The sequence below is a fragment of the Hyperolius riggenbachi genome, chromosome 5, assembly GCF_040937935.1.
Source record: "Hyperolius riggenbachi isolate aHypRig1 chromosome 5, aHypRig1.pri, whole genome shotgun sequence".
NCBI lineage: Eukaryota > Metazoa > Chordata > Amphibia > Anura > Hyperoliidae > Hyperolius > Hyperolius riggenbachi.
In genome coordinates, this window is record NC_090650.1 from 134,641,379 (window position 1) to 134,660,083 (window position 18,705).

At 43.5% G+C, this 18,705-nt stretch overlaps 2 protein-coding genes across 14 annotated transcripts in view; one reads left to right on the forward strand and one right to left on the reverse strand.

The window, feature by feature from the left end:
- ACAD11 (acyl-CoA dehydrogenase family member 11) overlaps positions 1-18,705 on the forward strand; it is a 119,092-nt gene that overhangs the window by 91,712 nt on the left and 8,675 nt on the right. The window contains exons 14-17 of the mRNA XM_068236279.1: positions 1,320-1,386; positions 6,256-6,341; positions 12,242-12,313; positions 13,600-13,754. Of these exons, the coding sequence (XP_068092380.1) occupies positions 1,320-1,386; positions 6,256-6,341; positions 12,242-12,313; positions 13,600-13,754 (380 nt within the window). The remainder of the gene's footprint in view (positions 1-1,319; positions 1,387-6,255; positions 6,342-12,241; positions 12,314-13,599; positions 13,755-18,705) is intronic.
- Positions 1-18,705, reverse strand: part of ACKR4 (atypical chemokine receptor 4) — a 103,199-nt gene that overhangs the window by 25,410 nt on the left and 59,084 nt on the right. For 7 of the 13 annotated variants that reach the window (XM_068236291.1, XM_068236286.1, XM_068236287.1 and 4 more), the window contains 2 exons: positions 13,819-13,852; positions 11,977-12,123 (listed from right to left, as the gene is read on the reverse strand). The exons of 3 other annotated variants lie outside the window; for them this stretch is intronic. The gene's annotated coding sequence lies outside the window, so the exon portion shown is untranslated. The remainder of the gene's footprint in view (positions 1-11,976; positions 12,124-13,818; positions 13,853-18,705) is intronic. 3 more of the 13 variants (XM_068236293.1, XM_068236292.1, XM_068236288.1) reach the window with 1 other exon arrangement.

Consider the following 18,705-nt stretch of genomic DNA (forward strand, 5'->3'; position numbering starts at 1 on the left):
GGAATTTTATCATCAAAGGCATCTATCGGAACGATTCTTACAAAAAAAGTATCGTGTAATCCCAGCATAGGATTACTATAGCTAGATTTTTACTATCAGAGTTTACTATAACTAGATTCCACTGTAGAGTAATCCATGGTAAAGGACCTTATTTTATCATTTCAGTGAAGTAAACTAAATAATGACTAGCTACGCAGGGATGTTACATTGTGCTCTACTTCTGAAAGTTAATGTATGTTGTTTTTTTGCTTGCTTGTTTTCTTTTTGTCTTTTTGTTTTTTAATTTTCAGTACAAATTGTGTTGAATGCAATGCTGTGGCTGGAGCCCTCAGTAGATAATCTGATAGCTTAACAAGTAGAGCGCCCTCATGCTTCCTATTTTGGGTCACAATACACGTGTGTGCACCAAAAAATTCAGTTGTAAAAAAAATGTGGTCGTGAGCTGAAGCAGCGAGCTAAGTGTTTGTGGGTGCCATAAATGTTCACAGTATTTGTGAACCAGCATTACCACTTATGCTAGCCTTGTTCTACTTTCTTTCCTGTTTGTATTATGTTATGCTTCACTCAGGTGTGAACTCATCTCAATTGTTTAACCGTTGGTTACACAGCAATAGGTTTAACTGTGCTCGGTTATATAGGGCTAGCTACACCCCACCTGGCCTATAGTACACCAAGCATTAACCTAGGTGTATGTGGGGGGAATCAGCAAAGACCCCCACCTGCACTGTCCATACATTACCTTTGATACATGTTTTTTATGTTTTCTAATACGTTTGAATAAATATTGATGTACATACATTGTGGCTACTATGCCTATTAACCCCGTGTACATATAGGGCTGTTTGGAGTCCATAGTGACCCACGTGTTGCAAGTTTCATTTCCCTGTACACATTCGGCATTGTTGTTTTTCTTCTTTCCTGTTTGCCCAGAGATCCTATAAATATTGAAAAGCTACACTGAATAGAGTCACACCTAGGGTTTGGAACTCTGTTTATCCCCTCTCCTGCTATACATACAGCAGTGACTGCCCCTCAGCTGCCAGTAGCTGAGCTCTTACTCGGTTTTAGCAAGCAGGAAGAGGTAAGAAACGGTCAAGGCAACAAAGTTATCTATTGGCACCTTGTGCTTCCATAGCCTAACGTGAACAGGAATTCAGAAATTATCTTCATAATATCAAGTTGCCAACTATTTGTCTTCTTTTTATTTAGTGTTTTTTTTTTTTTTTTTTTTTTTTATTACACTAACTGGCTTGCTGTAGCAGAAATCTGAGTAATTTATTAACCCAGTTACACTTTTAACTATTACATATTTTTTGCAGGTGCTGGAAACTCTACTTGTAAAGTGGCAATTGTAATGGGTAAAACAACAAATTCTGCCTCTTCAAGGTATGTACATCCTGTTATTGTACAGCAAATACAGTAAATGTGTCTGCTTTCAGAAGACACATTCATATACACAGTTCTCTACAGAAGCTTATGAAAATTGCTGAAATGTCAAGATGCTTTAAAAAATAACGCAGTTAATAGTTTTTATTTTTCAGGCTAAGTTCACAGTGGGACGTTAAAGTCGCGCGTTAAAACAGCATTTAACGCAGAATAACTCACTGCAATGAAAAATCAATGCCCTGTTCACAGTGCACACGTTGCGTTGGTGTCTAACGCTGCACGTTAAGTAAAAGTACTGCATGCAGTGCGTTATACACGTTTTTAGCTGCGTTGGACTGTTTGCACATGCTCAGTAATGACTTGGAAGCATACTTTTCATTGCCTGTATTTTTTACTGTATCTGCTGTATGCGACGGTAACGCTGCGTTGCCAATTTTTGGGCGCGTTGCGTCGTAAGCTTGCGGTGCGACTTTAACGTGGCATGAAAACGCAACGTCCCACTGTGAATCTAGCCTCAATTTATCAATCTACAAAATGCATACACAGAAATGAAACTAAATTTATGTATCCATTGCTGACCTCTGACAACAGTTATGTGGATTTAGATTGTCTCAATTGCTTTTCTTGGTTAACCACTGCCTTTTACCTTTTATTGTCCGGCCACTGTGTTATTAACCTATTTTGGTTCCTGGACGTAGAAACTACGTCCAGGAACCATGCGCGCTACCGCGCGCTCCCGCAGCTGATCGCGCGTGTGCACGCGCGCTCCCGGCCCGCGGTTCGTTAGCCAGGCAATCAGTGAATCGGGCTACGGTGCCCGATCACTGATTCCTCTCCCCCGCTGAAAAAGCGACAGCTTCTCTCGGAAGCTGTGCCTTTTCTGGCTGTTCCCTCCCCGATGCGTCACTCTAAGCGTGTGTTACGCTTAGAGTGATGTCATGTAAACAAACGCATGGCCGCCATCTTGTGGCCAAAAAGTAATACTACAACTGAAAATAAAAAAAAAATGAAAATCAACACACATTTACATTACAAACCTATTGTTTACCTCCCACCCTCCCAAAACTACCCAAATAAAATGTTTACTATAAAAAAAACAAAAACATTACAATAAAAAAAAACATGTAAATATTTACCTAAGGGTTTAAACTTTTTAAATATCAATGTAAAGATGAAATATTTCTATATTTTTTTTAATTTTAAACTTGTAAATAGTGATAGATGCAAAACGGAAAAAATGCACCTTTATTTCCAAATAAAATATTGTCGCCATACATTGTGATAGGGACATAATTTTAACGGTGTAATAACCGGGACATATGGGCAAATACAATACGTGAGTTTTAATTATGGAGGCATGTATTATTTTAAAACTATAATGGCTGAAAACTGAGAAATAATGATTTTTTTTCCATTTTTTTCTTATTCTTCCTGTTAAAATGCATTTACAGTAAAGTGGCTCTTAGCAAAATGTACCCCCCAAAGAAAGTCTAATTGGTGGCGGAAAAAACAAGATATAGATCAGTTCATTGTGATAAGTAGTGATAAAGTTATAGGCTAATGAATGGGAGGTGAACATTTCTCACGTGAAAACGACGGAACCTGAATGGGTTAATCTTCAGGTTTTCCTGTTAGTATTTGTTTGTGTGTAATTGCTTTGATAGCACATCTGTAAGACACCTTTGTTTCTTTTGTGTTGAATGTTTTTGCTGTTTTAATATTAACCACTTCACCCCAAAGACGTTTTTTACCCTAACGGACAGGAGCGATTTTCACCTTTCAGTGCTCATCCCTTTCATTTGCCAACTATTAATCACAATGAAATGATCTAGATCTTTTTTTTTCACCACCAATTTTTTGGGGTTGATATTTGTTTTCAGTAATGACTTTATTTTCTATGCATTTTAAAGGGAAAAACAAGGGGAAAAAAAGAAAAAATACACTATTTCTCCAATTTCATCCCCTATAGTTTTAATATAAGCACTGCTACTGTGCATAAAACCCACACATTTTATCTACCTATTTGTTCTGGTTATCTCAATATTTTAATTATGTCCCTAGTATAAAGTATGGTGACAATATAGTATTTGTAAATAAAGGTGTACTTTTTTTTTGGTGCTTTTTTTTTTTTACTATTTTCACGTGCACAGGAATGCACGTGCGGGAACGCGCACAGCGGCAGCAGCACTGTCTGACTTATAAAAATGTCCTGGAGCCATTAAGATGGTTTTATAAGTCAGCTTGCCATTAAGTGGTTAAGGTGGCAATGCACTCGTAGATGATCACCCAACATGCCCAAAAGATAGATTCCTCTTGATCAGAATATATTCTTGCCATACACTGCAAATTCATTTTTAATAGATTTCAGCATGAAATCTACCAAAAATCGGGCAAACTGCCCTGCGGCAGATACCCCTCTCCCAGGTCCCCAGAGCCGGCTGGACAACGCCCCCACCCAACCCAGTTAATAGTGCTTCCTCTGGGCCCCATTTCGCTACAAAGTACTTGCGGCAATGCAACGAACTTGCCTGTACGACCAGTAAGATTTTATCTTAGACTGCCTACTTTTTAGCAAAAGAAAAAAAAAACCCAAAAATTGGCAGTGGTGAGTGGCAGGTAGCCCAGGGTGAGTTCAGCTTTAAAGAGAACCTGTAACAAAAAAAAGTTCCCCTGGGGGGTACTCACCTTGGTAGGGGGAAGCCTCAGGGTCTCAATGAGGCTTCCCCCTCCGCTGTAGCTGCAGGCAATCCAGCGCTTGCTCCCCCGAAGTCTCTGGCAATCCTCCCTCGACAAGCCTGACAAGCGCTGATAAAAACGCTGACTTATTCACCTTCCCTGGCTCCAGCGGGGGCGCTGTTGAGGCACTCAGCGCGTAGATAAGCGGAAATAGCCAATCTCTGTCGGGTCCTCTCTACTTTGCAGGCGCAGGAGACTTGCTACTGCGCAGTAGAGCGGCCTGACAGCGATCGGCTATTTCCGCCTAACTCCGGGCGGAGAGCCGATACTGCACCTGTGCAGGAGTCGGGAAGGTAAATATTTACATCCCCGCCATCCCGGGAGCTTTTTTGCTGCCGCCGTGGGACACAGGAGGACGGGGAAGCCTCGATAGGATCCAGAGGCTTCCCCCACCCGAGGTGAATACCCCCACCAGGGGAACATTTTCTCATTACAGGTTTTCTTTTAAAGGAAATCTGAAGTGCAAATAAACTTTTGATATAATGATTTGTATGTGTAGTACAGCTAAGAAATTGAACATTAGCAGCACAGATATTGTTTCCAGTACAGAGATAGAAGAAACTTCACTTGTTATCTATGCAAAAGAGCTTATATGAGCTCCACCACCAATTTGGCCATTGCTTTCTGGAGCATTTATACATCAAAGAAACAGCCAGGGACAGATTTAGATAACATTTTTATTCCTGGGAAGTTCAATGGGTCTTAGCACTGCTTGTGTTAAGGTGGCCATACACTGGTCGATTTGCCATCAGATTCGACCAACAGATAGATCCCTCTCTGATCGAATCTGATCAGAAAGGGATCGTATGGCCACCTTTACTGCAAACAGATTGTGAACCGATTTCAGCCTGAAACCGTTCACAATCTGTTGTGGTGGTGCTGCTGCTGCTGCCCCCGCCCGCATACATTACCTGCTCCACTGGCGCGACTCCAGTCTCCCGGTCACCGCTGCTCTGTCTGCGCTCTGGTCTCCAGGTCCGGCATGCCTCACTTCTTCTAGCCCGGCAGGAAGTTTAAACAGTAGAGGGCGCTCTACTGTTTAAACTTCCTGCCGGGCTAGAAGAAGTGAGGCATGCCGGACCTGGAGACCAGAGCGCAGACAGAGCAGCGGTGACCGGGAGACTGGAGTCGCGCCGGCGGAGCAGGTAATGTATGCGGGCTCTATTGCGTCGGTCGTCGGGCACTCGAACGCCGCTAGCGATGCGCTCTTTACCCGCGGGCGATCGACGGTTATTTTTCGCACGGCGCGATCGACGGGATCGGACGAAATGGATCGAAATTCGGCGTGTAGCGTGAACGATTGGCAGCAGATTCGATCCCAGTGATCAAATCTGCTGTCGAAACGGGCACAAATCGGGCCAGTGTATGGCCAGCTTTATAGTTTAAAATACAGAGGGCTTGATTCACTAAGACAAATAGCATGCCTTATCAAAGTTAGCACGCCTTATCAAAGTTAACACGCCTTATCAGAGTAGCATAGCAAACTTATGCCTGCTAATTGGCAATGACGAGAGATCCACTCGTCGTGACCTGAGTCCCTGCGGGTTCGTAGCACTCGCTATGCTACTCTGATAAGGCATGTTACCTTTTGTAAGGCGTGCTAGCTTTGATAAGGCATGCTATTTGTCTTAAGCCCCCTCTACACCATACAATTCCACACACAATCGATCGAATTTGATTGGATCGAATTTGATGGGATCGATTAAATTCGACATATTCGATCAGGATTCAATCAGTAGTGTGGTCGATTTTGCATTGATAACTATGCAAAATCGACCACACTACCAATCGAATCCCGATCGGACATGTTGGATTTAATCGATCCAATCAAATTTGATCACGTGTGGAATTGTATGGTTTAGAGGGGGCTTTAGTGAATCAAGCCCAGAGTGTGGATTGTAATTGCAAATATTAGAGAGTTATGCAATGTTATAAAAAAAAAAAAAAAGATCTAAAAATTCAAATATGATACGATTTTCTTTGCTACTAATGTTCTATTAATTATCAGTACTCCACATACAAATCATTACATACTTTTTTTTTTATCACTTCAGTGTCACTTTAAGTACTGTCAATAGTATGTTATAATTTTTCTGCATCTTATAATTTTTCTTTTCTGTTTCTATTTCCCAGATACAAGCAACATAGCATGATCATTGTTCCTATGGATACCAAAGGCGTTCATGTGGTTAGAGCTTTGAAAGTTTTTGGATATGAAGGTAATAATGTTTATCTATAAGAATGGATATCTTTCTTGACAACTTTCTTTTTTTTCCTTCTAATTTTATGAATTGATATGAAGGTTGCCATGTTTTTCTCCTGCTGATTTTTTGACTAAATACTTTAAGCCACAGACCCAAAATTCTTAGGTAGGTCAGGTGAGCAGATTAAAGTCTGACCATATTAGCTGTATGTGCAGCTGCTTGATCCTGGAAATGGGACTTGCTATTGACAGCGAAGTTTGAGTGCGAACACGATGACTACAGTTTCTGTTGTTTGTTGGCTGTTGTTTGTTTGGCTGGATATCTTGCTGCTTTGCACATTGCAGGACTTCGCATTGTCACTGCCATATGGATGGACACATTACCGGTGGAGCACCACTCATGTCAATCCCCATAGCTGTTTAAGCGGGTAGCTTCAGGAAGCTGTGTGGATGTGTGACATATGTGTGACTATAATACTTTAAGCCACAGACCCAGAATCTGTATGTAGGTCAGGTGATCTGACCATATTAGCTGTATCTGCAGCTGCTTTGATCCTGGACACGGGACTTCCCATTTACAGCTGAATTTGAGTGCGGACTACAGTGTCCAGACGTTCACGACCGGTGCTACAGTAAAGGCAAAGGGGGAAATCCCAAGACGTTCCCCCATGGCACCTCAAAATTCAGTTTGGGCGGTCGCTGGATACTGCAGCCGCAGAGTGTGTGTGTTGGTGGTAGGCAGCAGCAGGCAGGGGAACATTCACACATTACCTAATTCAGAGGCACCGCCACTCGGTCCTGCTTCCTGATCCATGACATGTTACCATGGTTCCTTTCCTTGTGCTTCACAGCTGGCCACAGCAACACTTTTACCGACATGACACAGGCATGTGATGTCACGTGCGTACGTGCTTGTGAGTAAGGAGGTGCCACACTATCGCCCGGTGTTGACAGGCTGACATGTGGAGTACTAGGCAGCTGCATTCTTGCAAAATGATGCTGCTGTCTGCTGACCTCCACATGCTGCTGAGGAGGGGAAGGAAGAGAGAGTGCCGCTTTCCTACTGGGCAACCCACTACTGTGGGAATATTGCTGTGGGGGGACCGGACCACTAGCTGGCTGCTAGGGTATTACGGTGGCGGGTGCACTAAATTCCAAACATGGTCCACCACCCCTCTCTCACCACCACCACCACACAGGGGCACTCCCTCCACCACCACCACAATGGTCAACCACCAATCCCCCATCCCTTCACCACCTCCACACTGGTGCACCACCCCTCCCCACCCCACCACCAAACTGGGCCATCACTAGACTGGGCACCATCCTAGGCCACCATCCCCACTACGACCACTACACTAGGGTTACTTTAATCCAGTGCAGGGGCCACAGGGTTACCTTTGCCCCAGGACCCCATCAGAGCTTGAACCAGCCCTGCAGGTTTTTGTTGGCTGGATATCTTGCTGCTTTGCACATTGCAGGACTTCACATTGTCACTGCCATATGGATGGGCACATTACCGGTGGTGCACCACTCACATCAATCCCCATAGCTGTTTAAGCTGTAGCGACAGAAAGCTTAGTGTGGAGTGCTCCCAGCACTCTTGTTTAAATTGTTTTTATGCACCATTTGCACTGTTAAAGATTTACTGAGTCTAATAAATACATTTGATATGCCCTGGATTGTGGCCAAAGTTTAAATATTATATATTAGCTGTATTCTTGTTTCAGTGTGATCAGACTGTACCGAAACAAGAATGACCGGCAGAACAACCAGGCAACTGGCATAGTTTAAAATGAAATAAAAATGGCATCCTCCATATCCCTCTTACTACAGGTTAATTTTTAACATGTTTTTTTTATTTCTGGAATGAAGATATCTAGCCTTTTCTAAGAATGTTAATGGATGAATTGTAGGGAGTCCCAGAAAGGCTGCAGGTACTTGTGGAGTAAGGAGCCTATCAGAATTAAGCTATTAGCAGAACTATGGATATATGACCCTGTTTGGGTGATTCCAGCAGACATGGCAGGATATATTACACACTAGTCTTGGTTTCTGCTACTTTTGAATGATGGTGCACAGCCGGTATGGTTCAGAGACTAAAATGAACCAGAGACGAAGCACCCTCATGTATTTTACCATATATACAGGTATCAGTGGGAACATTAGAGAAAACACCTACCCTGCTCTCTGTTTCATTTTTTAAGAATCAGATTGATTCTTAATAAGCACTGATAAAATCCCCGACTGAGCATTCAGTCTGGCTTTGCTCAGGAATCATTATAGCTGAGTCTGTCTTCTCTGATGTCTTTTCAAGTCGAAACCTGCCCCCTTGTGGCTCTGCTATAATGGCTCAGCTATAATGATTCCTGAGCAAAGCCAGACTGAATGCTCAGTCATAGATTTTATCAGGGCTGATAAGAAGCAGGCTGAGCAGTGAAGAATGAAACAGAGAGCAGGGTAGGTGTTTTCTCTAATGTTCCCACTGATATACATGAGGGTGCTTCGTCTCTGGTTCACTTAAAGATGGCTGACAATGGGACTGGAGATATGTGTCATAGCAAATTGTTTCTTCTCAGCCATTATAGCTGTACCTTTAGTGCAGTATAACAATTAACCTGAAAGTAAGTAACATTCCGAACCACAATAAGCAGTAACAGAAGCATGGAAGATCTGAAACCACAGTGTACGCAAGAGAACGTGAGACCTAACAAACATGCATGTAATAACGTGGCTCGGAATAACTTGATGAAAATGACTGAGATGGGACCTTAGATACCGGTGGTAGCTTTTCCTTCTAATTCTGGTGCTGCCTGCAATTGGACTTAAGTTAAAGTATGTGGGTTCATAGTTTATAACAGTTTTGAAGAAATTCCAACAACACTTGTCTGAAGGGGAAAAGGCAGAGCTGTTACTGAGAAATAGCAGAAGACCTGATGGAGTCCTTGAAGGGGAAGAGGAGAAGTCCAGTGCAAATAACTTTTACCAATGTTTTATGTCTATATTGTGTAGTGTATGTATGGCCAATTTAGGGGGACGCCAATTAACTTATCTGTATGTTTTTTGGATGTGGAAGGAAAAGTGAATGTGAATATGTAATCGTTTTATCTGGAAGCATTTGACTACTTCATTTTTTAATATTGCTTCACATGGCTATGTAATTCCTGTATCCAGGGAGGTCATGGCATGATTTTTGCATGGGGGGGTGAAAACTTTGTACCAAGCTCACTAATTTTTTTATCATGGCTACAAACAGGAAAAATAGAAATCACAGAACCAGATATAATCTTTTCTGCAATACTGCTAAAGTAGTGATTAGCTGAAAAGTTATAGCTTGATACCTCAAGGAAAAAAGCGAAGGCAGAGTATGAAAAAATAAGAGTACCTTATACCGCTTTTTTGAAAATAAAACACGAAGAAAGGCTTAATATGTTAAAAATAAAACACAACTGGGACTATTGATTGAGAGGTAAACTGAATACCCGCAAGAAAATGGATCGGGAAACCTATGGTGATGCGACCCAAGGAACAAGCTTTCCCCAATCCATCTTCTACCGCAGGAATGTGCGATGCCACGCAACAAGCGTGAATGATAGTTCAAATGATAGTGGTACTTTGCGTAGAAGTTGTCGGGGATCTTACAGATCTATTCCACTGGGACTGCCCGCCAGTCTTCAGAAGCACTTGGGGACATGAGTGCTTCCGAGGGCTCCTAGAGACGGCAGATTTGAACAGGGGACAGCACTGGAACCAGAGTCTTCCCTCTCTACTATAGGTAAGTATATGATTTTTTTTTTTGTCACAGATTGGCTTTAAGGCTTTTGCTGGAGGAACTTAAAGAGACTCTGAACCGAGAATAAATCTCGCTTCAGAGCTCATATTTAGCAGGAGCATGTGTGCCCCTGCTAAACCGCCGCTATCGCGCCGCTAAACGGGGGTCCCTTACCCCCCGAAATCCCCTCCGTGCAGCCGGGGATCTCTTCCTGATTGAGGCAGGGCTAACCGCCGCAGCCCTGCCCCACACGCGTCTGTCAGCGCGTATCTCCGCCTCTCCCCCGCCCCTCTCAGTCTTCCTTCACTGAGAGGGGCGGGGGAGAGGCGGCGATGCGCAGCTGATAGACGCGCTGAGAGACAGGGCTGCAGCCATTAGCCCTGCCTCTAGGAGCAGCAAAATCTACGACCAATTTGGTCGTTGATTTTGCGGGGGGGGGTTGGGGGTGAAGGGACCCCCGTTTAGCCGCGGGATAGCGGCATTTTAGCACTATGAGCTCTGAAGCGAGAATTATTCTCGCTTCAGTGTCTCTTTAAAGAGAGAAAGAAAGCAAGGACAGCACTATCTAACATAGCCAGGGAAACCCTACAGAAAACACACATTCTAATTATAAGAGCTAAAACATGAGTCCATAACTCTCAGCAAAAGAAAATTGTAAAATATTGCCCAATACTGTCAAGACTTATAGAAACCATAATTGGGGTTAGTGATTACTTTTATTTATATATAGTTTGAAACGGAAGTGAAATTAACTGCACCATCAACGAAACAATCTTTGCATCCTGTCTATCAGTGGCGTAGCTAGAGATTATAGGGCCCCATAGCAAAACTTTCATGGGACCATCAGATGTAGACACTCTTGAGCAATGTCACCTGCCCCTGCCCTATGGATAAGTTAATTGAGCAATTTACATTCTCATGCAATGCACACTGCATGTAGTCAATGGGCACTGAGACAAAGCCAGATGGTGGAGGAACACAAGAATAGTGAATACATCATGTACCACCTGGGCCCCCTCTGCTCCAAGGCCCCATAGTAGGTGTTTGGCTGCTATGGCTATTGCTATGCCCCTGCTATCTATCACAACCAACAAGAAAATTCAAATTTTGGTTCGTTGAAAATCCAATCGGACGACTGTTTTTATAATCTTTTGTGCCCAACAATGGAGATTATTTACAGTCAATTCAATCAGAATTTCTGATCGCTCAAACAATTTTTCGCTTGACATTGAATTGTTTGTGGCCACCTTAAAAAACTTTATGCTTGTGACACTCAGCTTGTCGCTAGCTGGCTATTTTTTACCTTAATGCTGCCAGTCACCGCTGCTCCTCCACCTCCTCTATAGCGCCGCTCCCCGCCTGCGTCCCTTCCCTCCAATCAGCTTATGGAGGCGGGGAGGTAAGGGACGCAGGCAAGGAGCGGCGCTATAGAGCAGGCGGGGGAGCGGCAGTGACTGGCAGCATTAAGGTAAACAGCCAGCTAGCGACAATCTGCATGTCGCTAGCATGGCGTTTTTATTTTATGGGGGACAGCAGAGCACAGGGGGGTCTTGGGGGACACAGTACAGACACAAGAGGCTGGTGATAGTATGCAGACCCAGCCTCTGTGTCCTAATAGCATTCTTCAATGTTTTTCTATGCCCTCTCTGTGCCTCCTCCTTTCCTTATATGCTTCCTTTGTGCATCCTCCTGTCACCCTGTGCCTCCTCTCTGCTTCCTCCTCTCCTGTCACTCTGTGCTCTCTCCTGACTTTCTGTCTCCTCTCTTTGCCTCCCGCTGTGCCCACCCCTGCCTTTTTTTATGCCTCTTCATGTCCCCTTATGCCCCATCCTTCAGTCACTAACCCCCCCCCCCCCCTGTGCCACCAGGACCCACTCACCTCTGACGATGTCCCACACCACTCTGGAAAGGTCTGTGTGGTCTATCTCCCTGCCACCTTTGTTGTGGAAATGGTGTCATAGCGCCAGGCTTGCTGTTCATAACAGCAGGTCATTTGTATGTCGACCGTTCCTAAACTGGGCACTGCCTGTAAAACATTGCAGATGTCAGTGTTATAAATACATAATATAATGATTTGTTTAGATAGCAAGAGTTTTAATAGTTGTGTTGCTTTTAACAGATATAAAAATCCATTGTACTTTCAGATACTCATCATGGAGGACATTTTGAAGTACACTTCAATAATGTTAGAGTTCCTGCTTCCAATCTAATTCTAGGTAAGTGAGACCTGTCATGTACAAAACCATCACTCCAGCCTTCGGGAGGTCTTAGTGTATGTAATCAGGATCCTGCATTTGCTGAAATGCAGGGGCGTAGCAATAGGGGGTGCAGCGGTAGCGACCGCATCGGGGCCCTTGGGCCAGAGGGGCCCCGAAGGGCCCTCCCTCATTTACAGTATTAGCTCTCTATTGGTCCTGTGCTCATAATAATCACTTCTATAGATAGCTTTGAATAGTTGTAATCATTAACAAGCTGTTCCCCATCCCCTTCTTGCACCTCTGACACTGTAGTTACCATTGGCAGGTTTTGGTGCGCCGTATCAATTGTTATGTATAGAGTGCTTGAGGGGCCCCATTGTAAGACTTGCATCAGGGCCCACAGCTCCTTAGCTACGCCACTGCTGAAATGGACATGTATACTTTTAATTTACTCTCCCTACTTCCAGTAATCCAGACTGTGGGTATTTTCTATGTGGGCAGAGAGCTGATGTCACATAAATACTACTGGGAATGTCCTCTTTATAGAGTGGAAACCAGGGTGAGGTTTGAATGTGGTGATATTTTAATGACTTCAAGCTGGAAAAAGCAAATATGACAGTAAAAGGTTTATAATTTACTTGTATTCTTGAAATAGTAGGAACATTTATCTGTCATGAAATATACAGTACTTTACTAATCTTAACTACTTTGTGACCGCAGGCTGTGACCCCTTTTAGAACCAAAGCCTTTATTTTAATTCACTACTTTGTGATCACTGTGATTGTCTCGCGGTGATCAGGGGGTCAGCAGACAATGAAAATTGCTCATGACCGATGTATGGAACTCTGCTCTTAGAATTCTTTAGTTCTATGCCAATGGTGACGCACGATCATGTCCCGTGCATGGGAGCCGCTTGCATCATAACTGCGTTGCAACAGGCTTAAAGAAAACCTGTAACAGAAAAAAGTTCCCCTGGGGGGTACTTACCTCGGGAAGCCTCTGGATCCTATCTAGGCTTCCCCCGTCCTCCTCCGTCCCACGGTGGTCTCACTAGGCCCCTCCGAACGCCGGACATGTAAATATGTACTTTCCCCCAGCTCCAGCGCAGGTGCTGTTGCGGCTCTCGGCTCGGGATCAGGCGGTAATAGCTGCTGATGTTTTCAATGTCCAGGTGTTAAAAATGTTGGTGTGTATAAGGATACTAAAAAGGTTCCCCAACAATAGCTTAAATATGACAAGAAGGTGTAGAAGATAAAGACAGAGTTGAAAGTGTGTCGTAATATGTTTCTATATTCTTCTCTCAGGTGAGGGCAGAGGTTTTGAAATAGCTCAGGGACGTCTTGGTCCTGGGCGTATGCATCACTGCATGAGGTGCATTGGAGGTGCAGAAAGTGCTCTTCAGCTGATGTGTGCCAGGGCTGCCCAGAGGCAAACCTTTGGAAAAAAGCTGTATCAGCATGTAAGTATGTGTTAGTGATGTTCAAGTGTTTTGAAATTAACAGTGCGCTGAATCAGTCACTTACTGGTTTTCTTTTACTGGAAGTTCCATAAACTGTCCTTTATAGAATAAACAAAAATAGGCAAAATTACTTATAATGAATGCTGTTTATTACATTTCACAAACAAGTCATTTTCTTTCTTTTCTTTATTTTCTTTATTTTACTGCAGCCAGTGAACACAGAATTAGTCATCATTCAATCACTCTTTTAAAATTAAAATTCAAGTAATAAAAGTGCACCTGAATTGAAAATAGACTGTGAGAGAGTGCTGATGCCACACAGTACACAGTCAACACTGTGAGATGCTGGTTGCAGCAGATATTCACCCTTTCACTCCTGGTAACCTGCAGCCGCCATCTTTAACCACTTGAGGACCACAGTGGTAAACCCCCCTAAAGACCAGGCACATTTTTACTAAAATGGCCACTGCAGCTTTAAGGCCAAGCTGCAGGGCCGCACAAATACAGCACATGAATGATTCCCCCTTTTTCCCCCACCAACAGACCTCTCTTTTGGTGGGGTCTGATCGCCCCCAAGTTGTTTATTTTTTTTTTAAATAGATGTTTATATTTTTTTTGTCATTATTTTTTCCTATTTATTATGATTTTTTTTTTTTTTCAAATCCCTCCCTCCCCCCAGCCGGCCAATCACGGCGATCGGCTGTCATAGGCTTCTGCCTATGAGAACCGATCGCTCTCTTGTCCCCTAGTACAGTGCTGCTGCTAATCGCAGCGCTGTGCATGTAATTAGACGGCGATTGCCAGTCGGAGACTGAAGGCGGGGCGGAGCTCCTCCCCGAGCAGGAGATGCGCGCGCAATCTCCTGCAAAACAGAGCCCCAGGACTTGACGCCAATCGCCCTGGGGCTGCCGCCACGGCCACGCCCACCGGAGTTAGCCGGTCGGCAAGAAGTTAAAGAGACTCCGTAACAAAAATTGCATCCTGTTTTTTATCATCCTACAAGTTCCAAAAGCTTTTCTAATGTGTTCTGGCTTACTGCAGCACGTTCTACTATCACAGTCTCGGTAATAAATCAACTTATCTCTCTCTTGTCAGACTTGTCAGCCTGTGTCTGGAAGGCTGCCAAGTTCTTCAGTGTTGTGGTTCTGTGATGCATCTCCCCCTTCCAGGCCCCTCTATGCACACTGCCTGTGTGTTATTTACATTAGAGCAGCTTCTCTCTGCTCTATTATCTTTTACAAGCTGGATAAATCCTCCTCTGAGCTGGCTGGGCTTTCACATACTGAGGAATTACATACAGGCAGAGCTGTCTGCACTCTGCAGGAAGAAACAGCCTGACACTTCAGTGGAAGATAGCTGCAGGGGGAAAGAAACACACAAATGATCTCTTGAGATTCAAAAGGAAGGGTGTATACAGCCTGCTTGTGTATGAATGTATTTTCTATGTGTGGACATACTGTACATCAACCTACTTCCTGTTTTGGTGGCCATTTTGTTTGTTTATAAACAAACTTTTTAAAACTGTTTTTAACCACTTTTAATGCGGCGAGGAGCGGCGAAATTGTGACAGAGGGTAATAGGAGATGTCCCCTAACGCACTGGTATGTTTACTTTTGTGCGATTTTAACAATACAGATTCTCTTTAAAGTGCAAAACTCAAAGACTAAGGTCCCTTTCACACTGGCACACTGCGTCACACTGCAGTACTCTTTCCCCCAGCTTCCCCGCTGCAAGGGCCATGCAAGTTTATGGAGACTTGCACAGTTCACACAATGTGACAGGGCGTGACGGAAGTATCCAAATCGCCACGATGCAGACATAAAATCCGCAATGCGTTCCACGTGATGTAGTAATTGAAGTGATGCAAGTCAATGGGCAACACAGGCTGTGTGTACGACGAGAGTGCGGACCAATGGGAATCCAAGTGACGTACTTCCTTTCTAGCAGGGAGTGGGACATTAGCTGGGGGAAGGCATATGCATGTGACCCTGTTCCTCCACCATGGTGCAGGTTTATATGAAGCCTCATATATGTGGTGCTCACACAGCATTGCACAAATCCACTGAAAAACTGACCTAAAGGTTTTGAAATGTATATGAGGCCTCTGACTCAATGTGACCATGTTTGAGTACAGGGGTCAGTTACTGGGACATAACATGTTTTAATAAGGGGGAATGAGGCCAATCTGCATATTACAGGGAACAGGAGGAGCTAATATGCATGGGAAGCTAGAAATGAGCAGCAGATACATAGAGAACACTCAGTAATGTAACCTGGTCATGAATTCTCTGTGTGTGCATTACCTTGCTGGTATGTTTTTAAAGAGAACCCGAGGTGGGTTCTAAGAACGCTATCAGCACACAGAGGCCCGGGCCTGCATATCCTTACCAGCCTTTGTTGCTTTACATTTCCCCCCACAGGCCCCCCTGCACTCTGCTTGCCCCCCATAAATCACATGCCGAGCTAGCGACACACAGCATGTCGCAGCCGGCTGTTTACCTCTTGATGTGTCACTCTCGCTGCTCCCCTACCTTCTCCATAGCGCCGGTCCCCGCACGCCTCCCTTCCCTCCAATAGCAGTTAGACTTAGGGCCCATTTCCACTATCGCGAATTCGCATGCGTTTTTCGCATGCAAATTCGCATAGCAATACAAGTGAATGGGACTGTTTCCACTTGTCAGGATTCCTTTGCGTTTTTCTGTGCAGAAAAAATTCGCATGGCAGAGCCATCAGAATTAGCATATCGCATACCGCTATGCGAATCGCATACAATGTATTTAATAGGAAATTCGCATGAGTTTTGGGTATGCTAATTTTCATGCGAATTCGCATGAAAATTCGCATAGAAACAATGGAAAAGCACACCAGCACTGCCATGGTTAAATTCGCATACATCGTCATCCAGCATGCAAATTTTTGCATAGACCCGCATGCGAATTTTTGCCGCGGCGATTTGCACCGCACAAGTGGAAATGCAGCCTTAAAGAGACACTGAAGCGAAAAAAAAATATATGATATAATGAATTGGTTGTGTACTATGAATAATTACTAGAAGATTAGCAGCAAAGAAAATATTCTCATATTTTTATTTTCAGGTATATAGTGTTTTTTCTAACATAGCATCACTCTATAATATGTCCAGATTACACAACACTCAGCATTCAAAATGAGTCTTTAGGCCCGTTCACACTGCACGCGTTTCCAGCCGCGTTTTGGAAACGTGTGCAGGTGGCCGATACGCACGACATCAGACATAGCATAGAGTGCAATGTCTGATGTTCACACTGCATGCGTTCCGGACCTGTGCGGTCCGGGAACGCATGCTGCACGCAGATTTTGCTAAAACGCGTGGCTGTCCCATTCACTTTTCAGTGATGGGATCAGCCACGCAACGCACACAAACGCGGATGGCCAAGCGTTCGTACGCGTTGCGGTCCGCACGCGTTCCGCACGCATGGCCATCCGCATTTGTGATCTGAACGGGCCCTTACAGAGCAGTCTGTGAAGTAATGAACTCTCCTCTAGCAGAGGAAAAGTAAACAGTTCAATTACAGTTGAGATAATAAAAGTCAGATAACAGCCCTCTCCATGACTAAGTTGGTCGGAGAGCTTATTAGCTTTTTTGCATAGAGATAACAACTGGAGTTTCTCAACTCTTCCTGCACTGGAAACAGTTAGACTGATGTATCTGATCTTAATGTTTTTTTTCTTAGCTGTACTACACATACAAATCATAATATCATCATTTTTTTTTCGCTTCAGTGTCTCTTTAAAGTAAAGGTGGCCACACACGATACAATAAAATGATCCGATTTTACAGTAATTCGATAAAAACGATCGTATCTCTCGAAAAAAGTGAAAGCTTTTTTTTCATTTGACTGAAAAATCCGATCAGATTTCCCGTTTTTTCGATTTAAATCGATCCAGAATGCCAGATATTTCTCTTCAATTTCTACTAAAGATTGTATGGTGTGTGTTGGATTGCTAATTTATTAGTATACACACCCTAGCAATTTTCTCTGAGTTTCCAATCATTATCATCATAATTGAGGAAAAAATTGAACATAGGTGTGTGGTACATTGGTCAGATTTTTGAAATGTTACAATCAGTCAGAAAAATTTATTGCAATTCTTAAATTGAACAGATATTTAAAAAATTGTATGGTGTGTGGCCACCTTTAGAGTGATTAAGATGTGGAATGCATTGCCACAGGAAGTCGTTATGGCAAACTCTATACCTGCATTTAAAGGGGGCTTAGATGCTTTCCTTGCGTTGAAAGACATCCATGGCTACAATTACTAGGTAATGCCTAATGATGTTGATCCAGGGATTTTATCTGATTGCCATCTGGAGTCGGGAAGGAATTTTTTTCTCTTTTGGGGCTAATTGGACCATGCCTTGTGGGGGTTTTTTCGCCTTCCTCTGGATCGACAGGGATATTTCAGGGAGCAGGCTGGTGTTGTACTTTGTTCTCTGGTTGAACTCGATGGAAGTATGTCTTTTTTCAACCAAAATAACTATGTAACTATGTAAATGTTTGGATTATTATTATTGTGCATTTCCATGCATTTCCATGAGATTAACTCCCAACTGGTTAAAATGCGCTGCATGGCAACTCACTGTTGTAGTGTGAGTAATACAATAAAAATCTATGGACTTTCATTTTCTATGAAAAATGCACACTATGTGCTGTGCGTCAAAACGCACTGCAACTCACTTAGTGAGAATGAGCCTTTAGACTTTTAGAGGAAAGTGCTAGCCGCTACACCACCATGCTACCTCTGAAATATCAAACCATCAAACCATAGCTATCACACAAATGGTGATATTTGGGGCCCCTTGGTCCATTTCAAGCATCCAAGGGCATCTAAATAGTATATATCATTCTCTTTTTGGTTTTGAGCCCTGCAGAGACCGAGGTCGTACGCTATGTGCTTTCTGAGATTCACC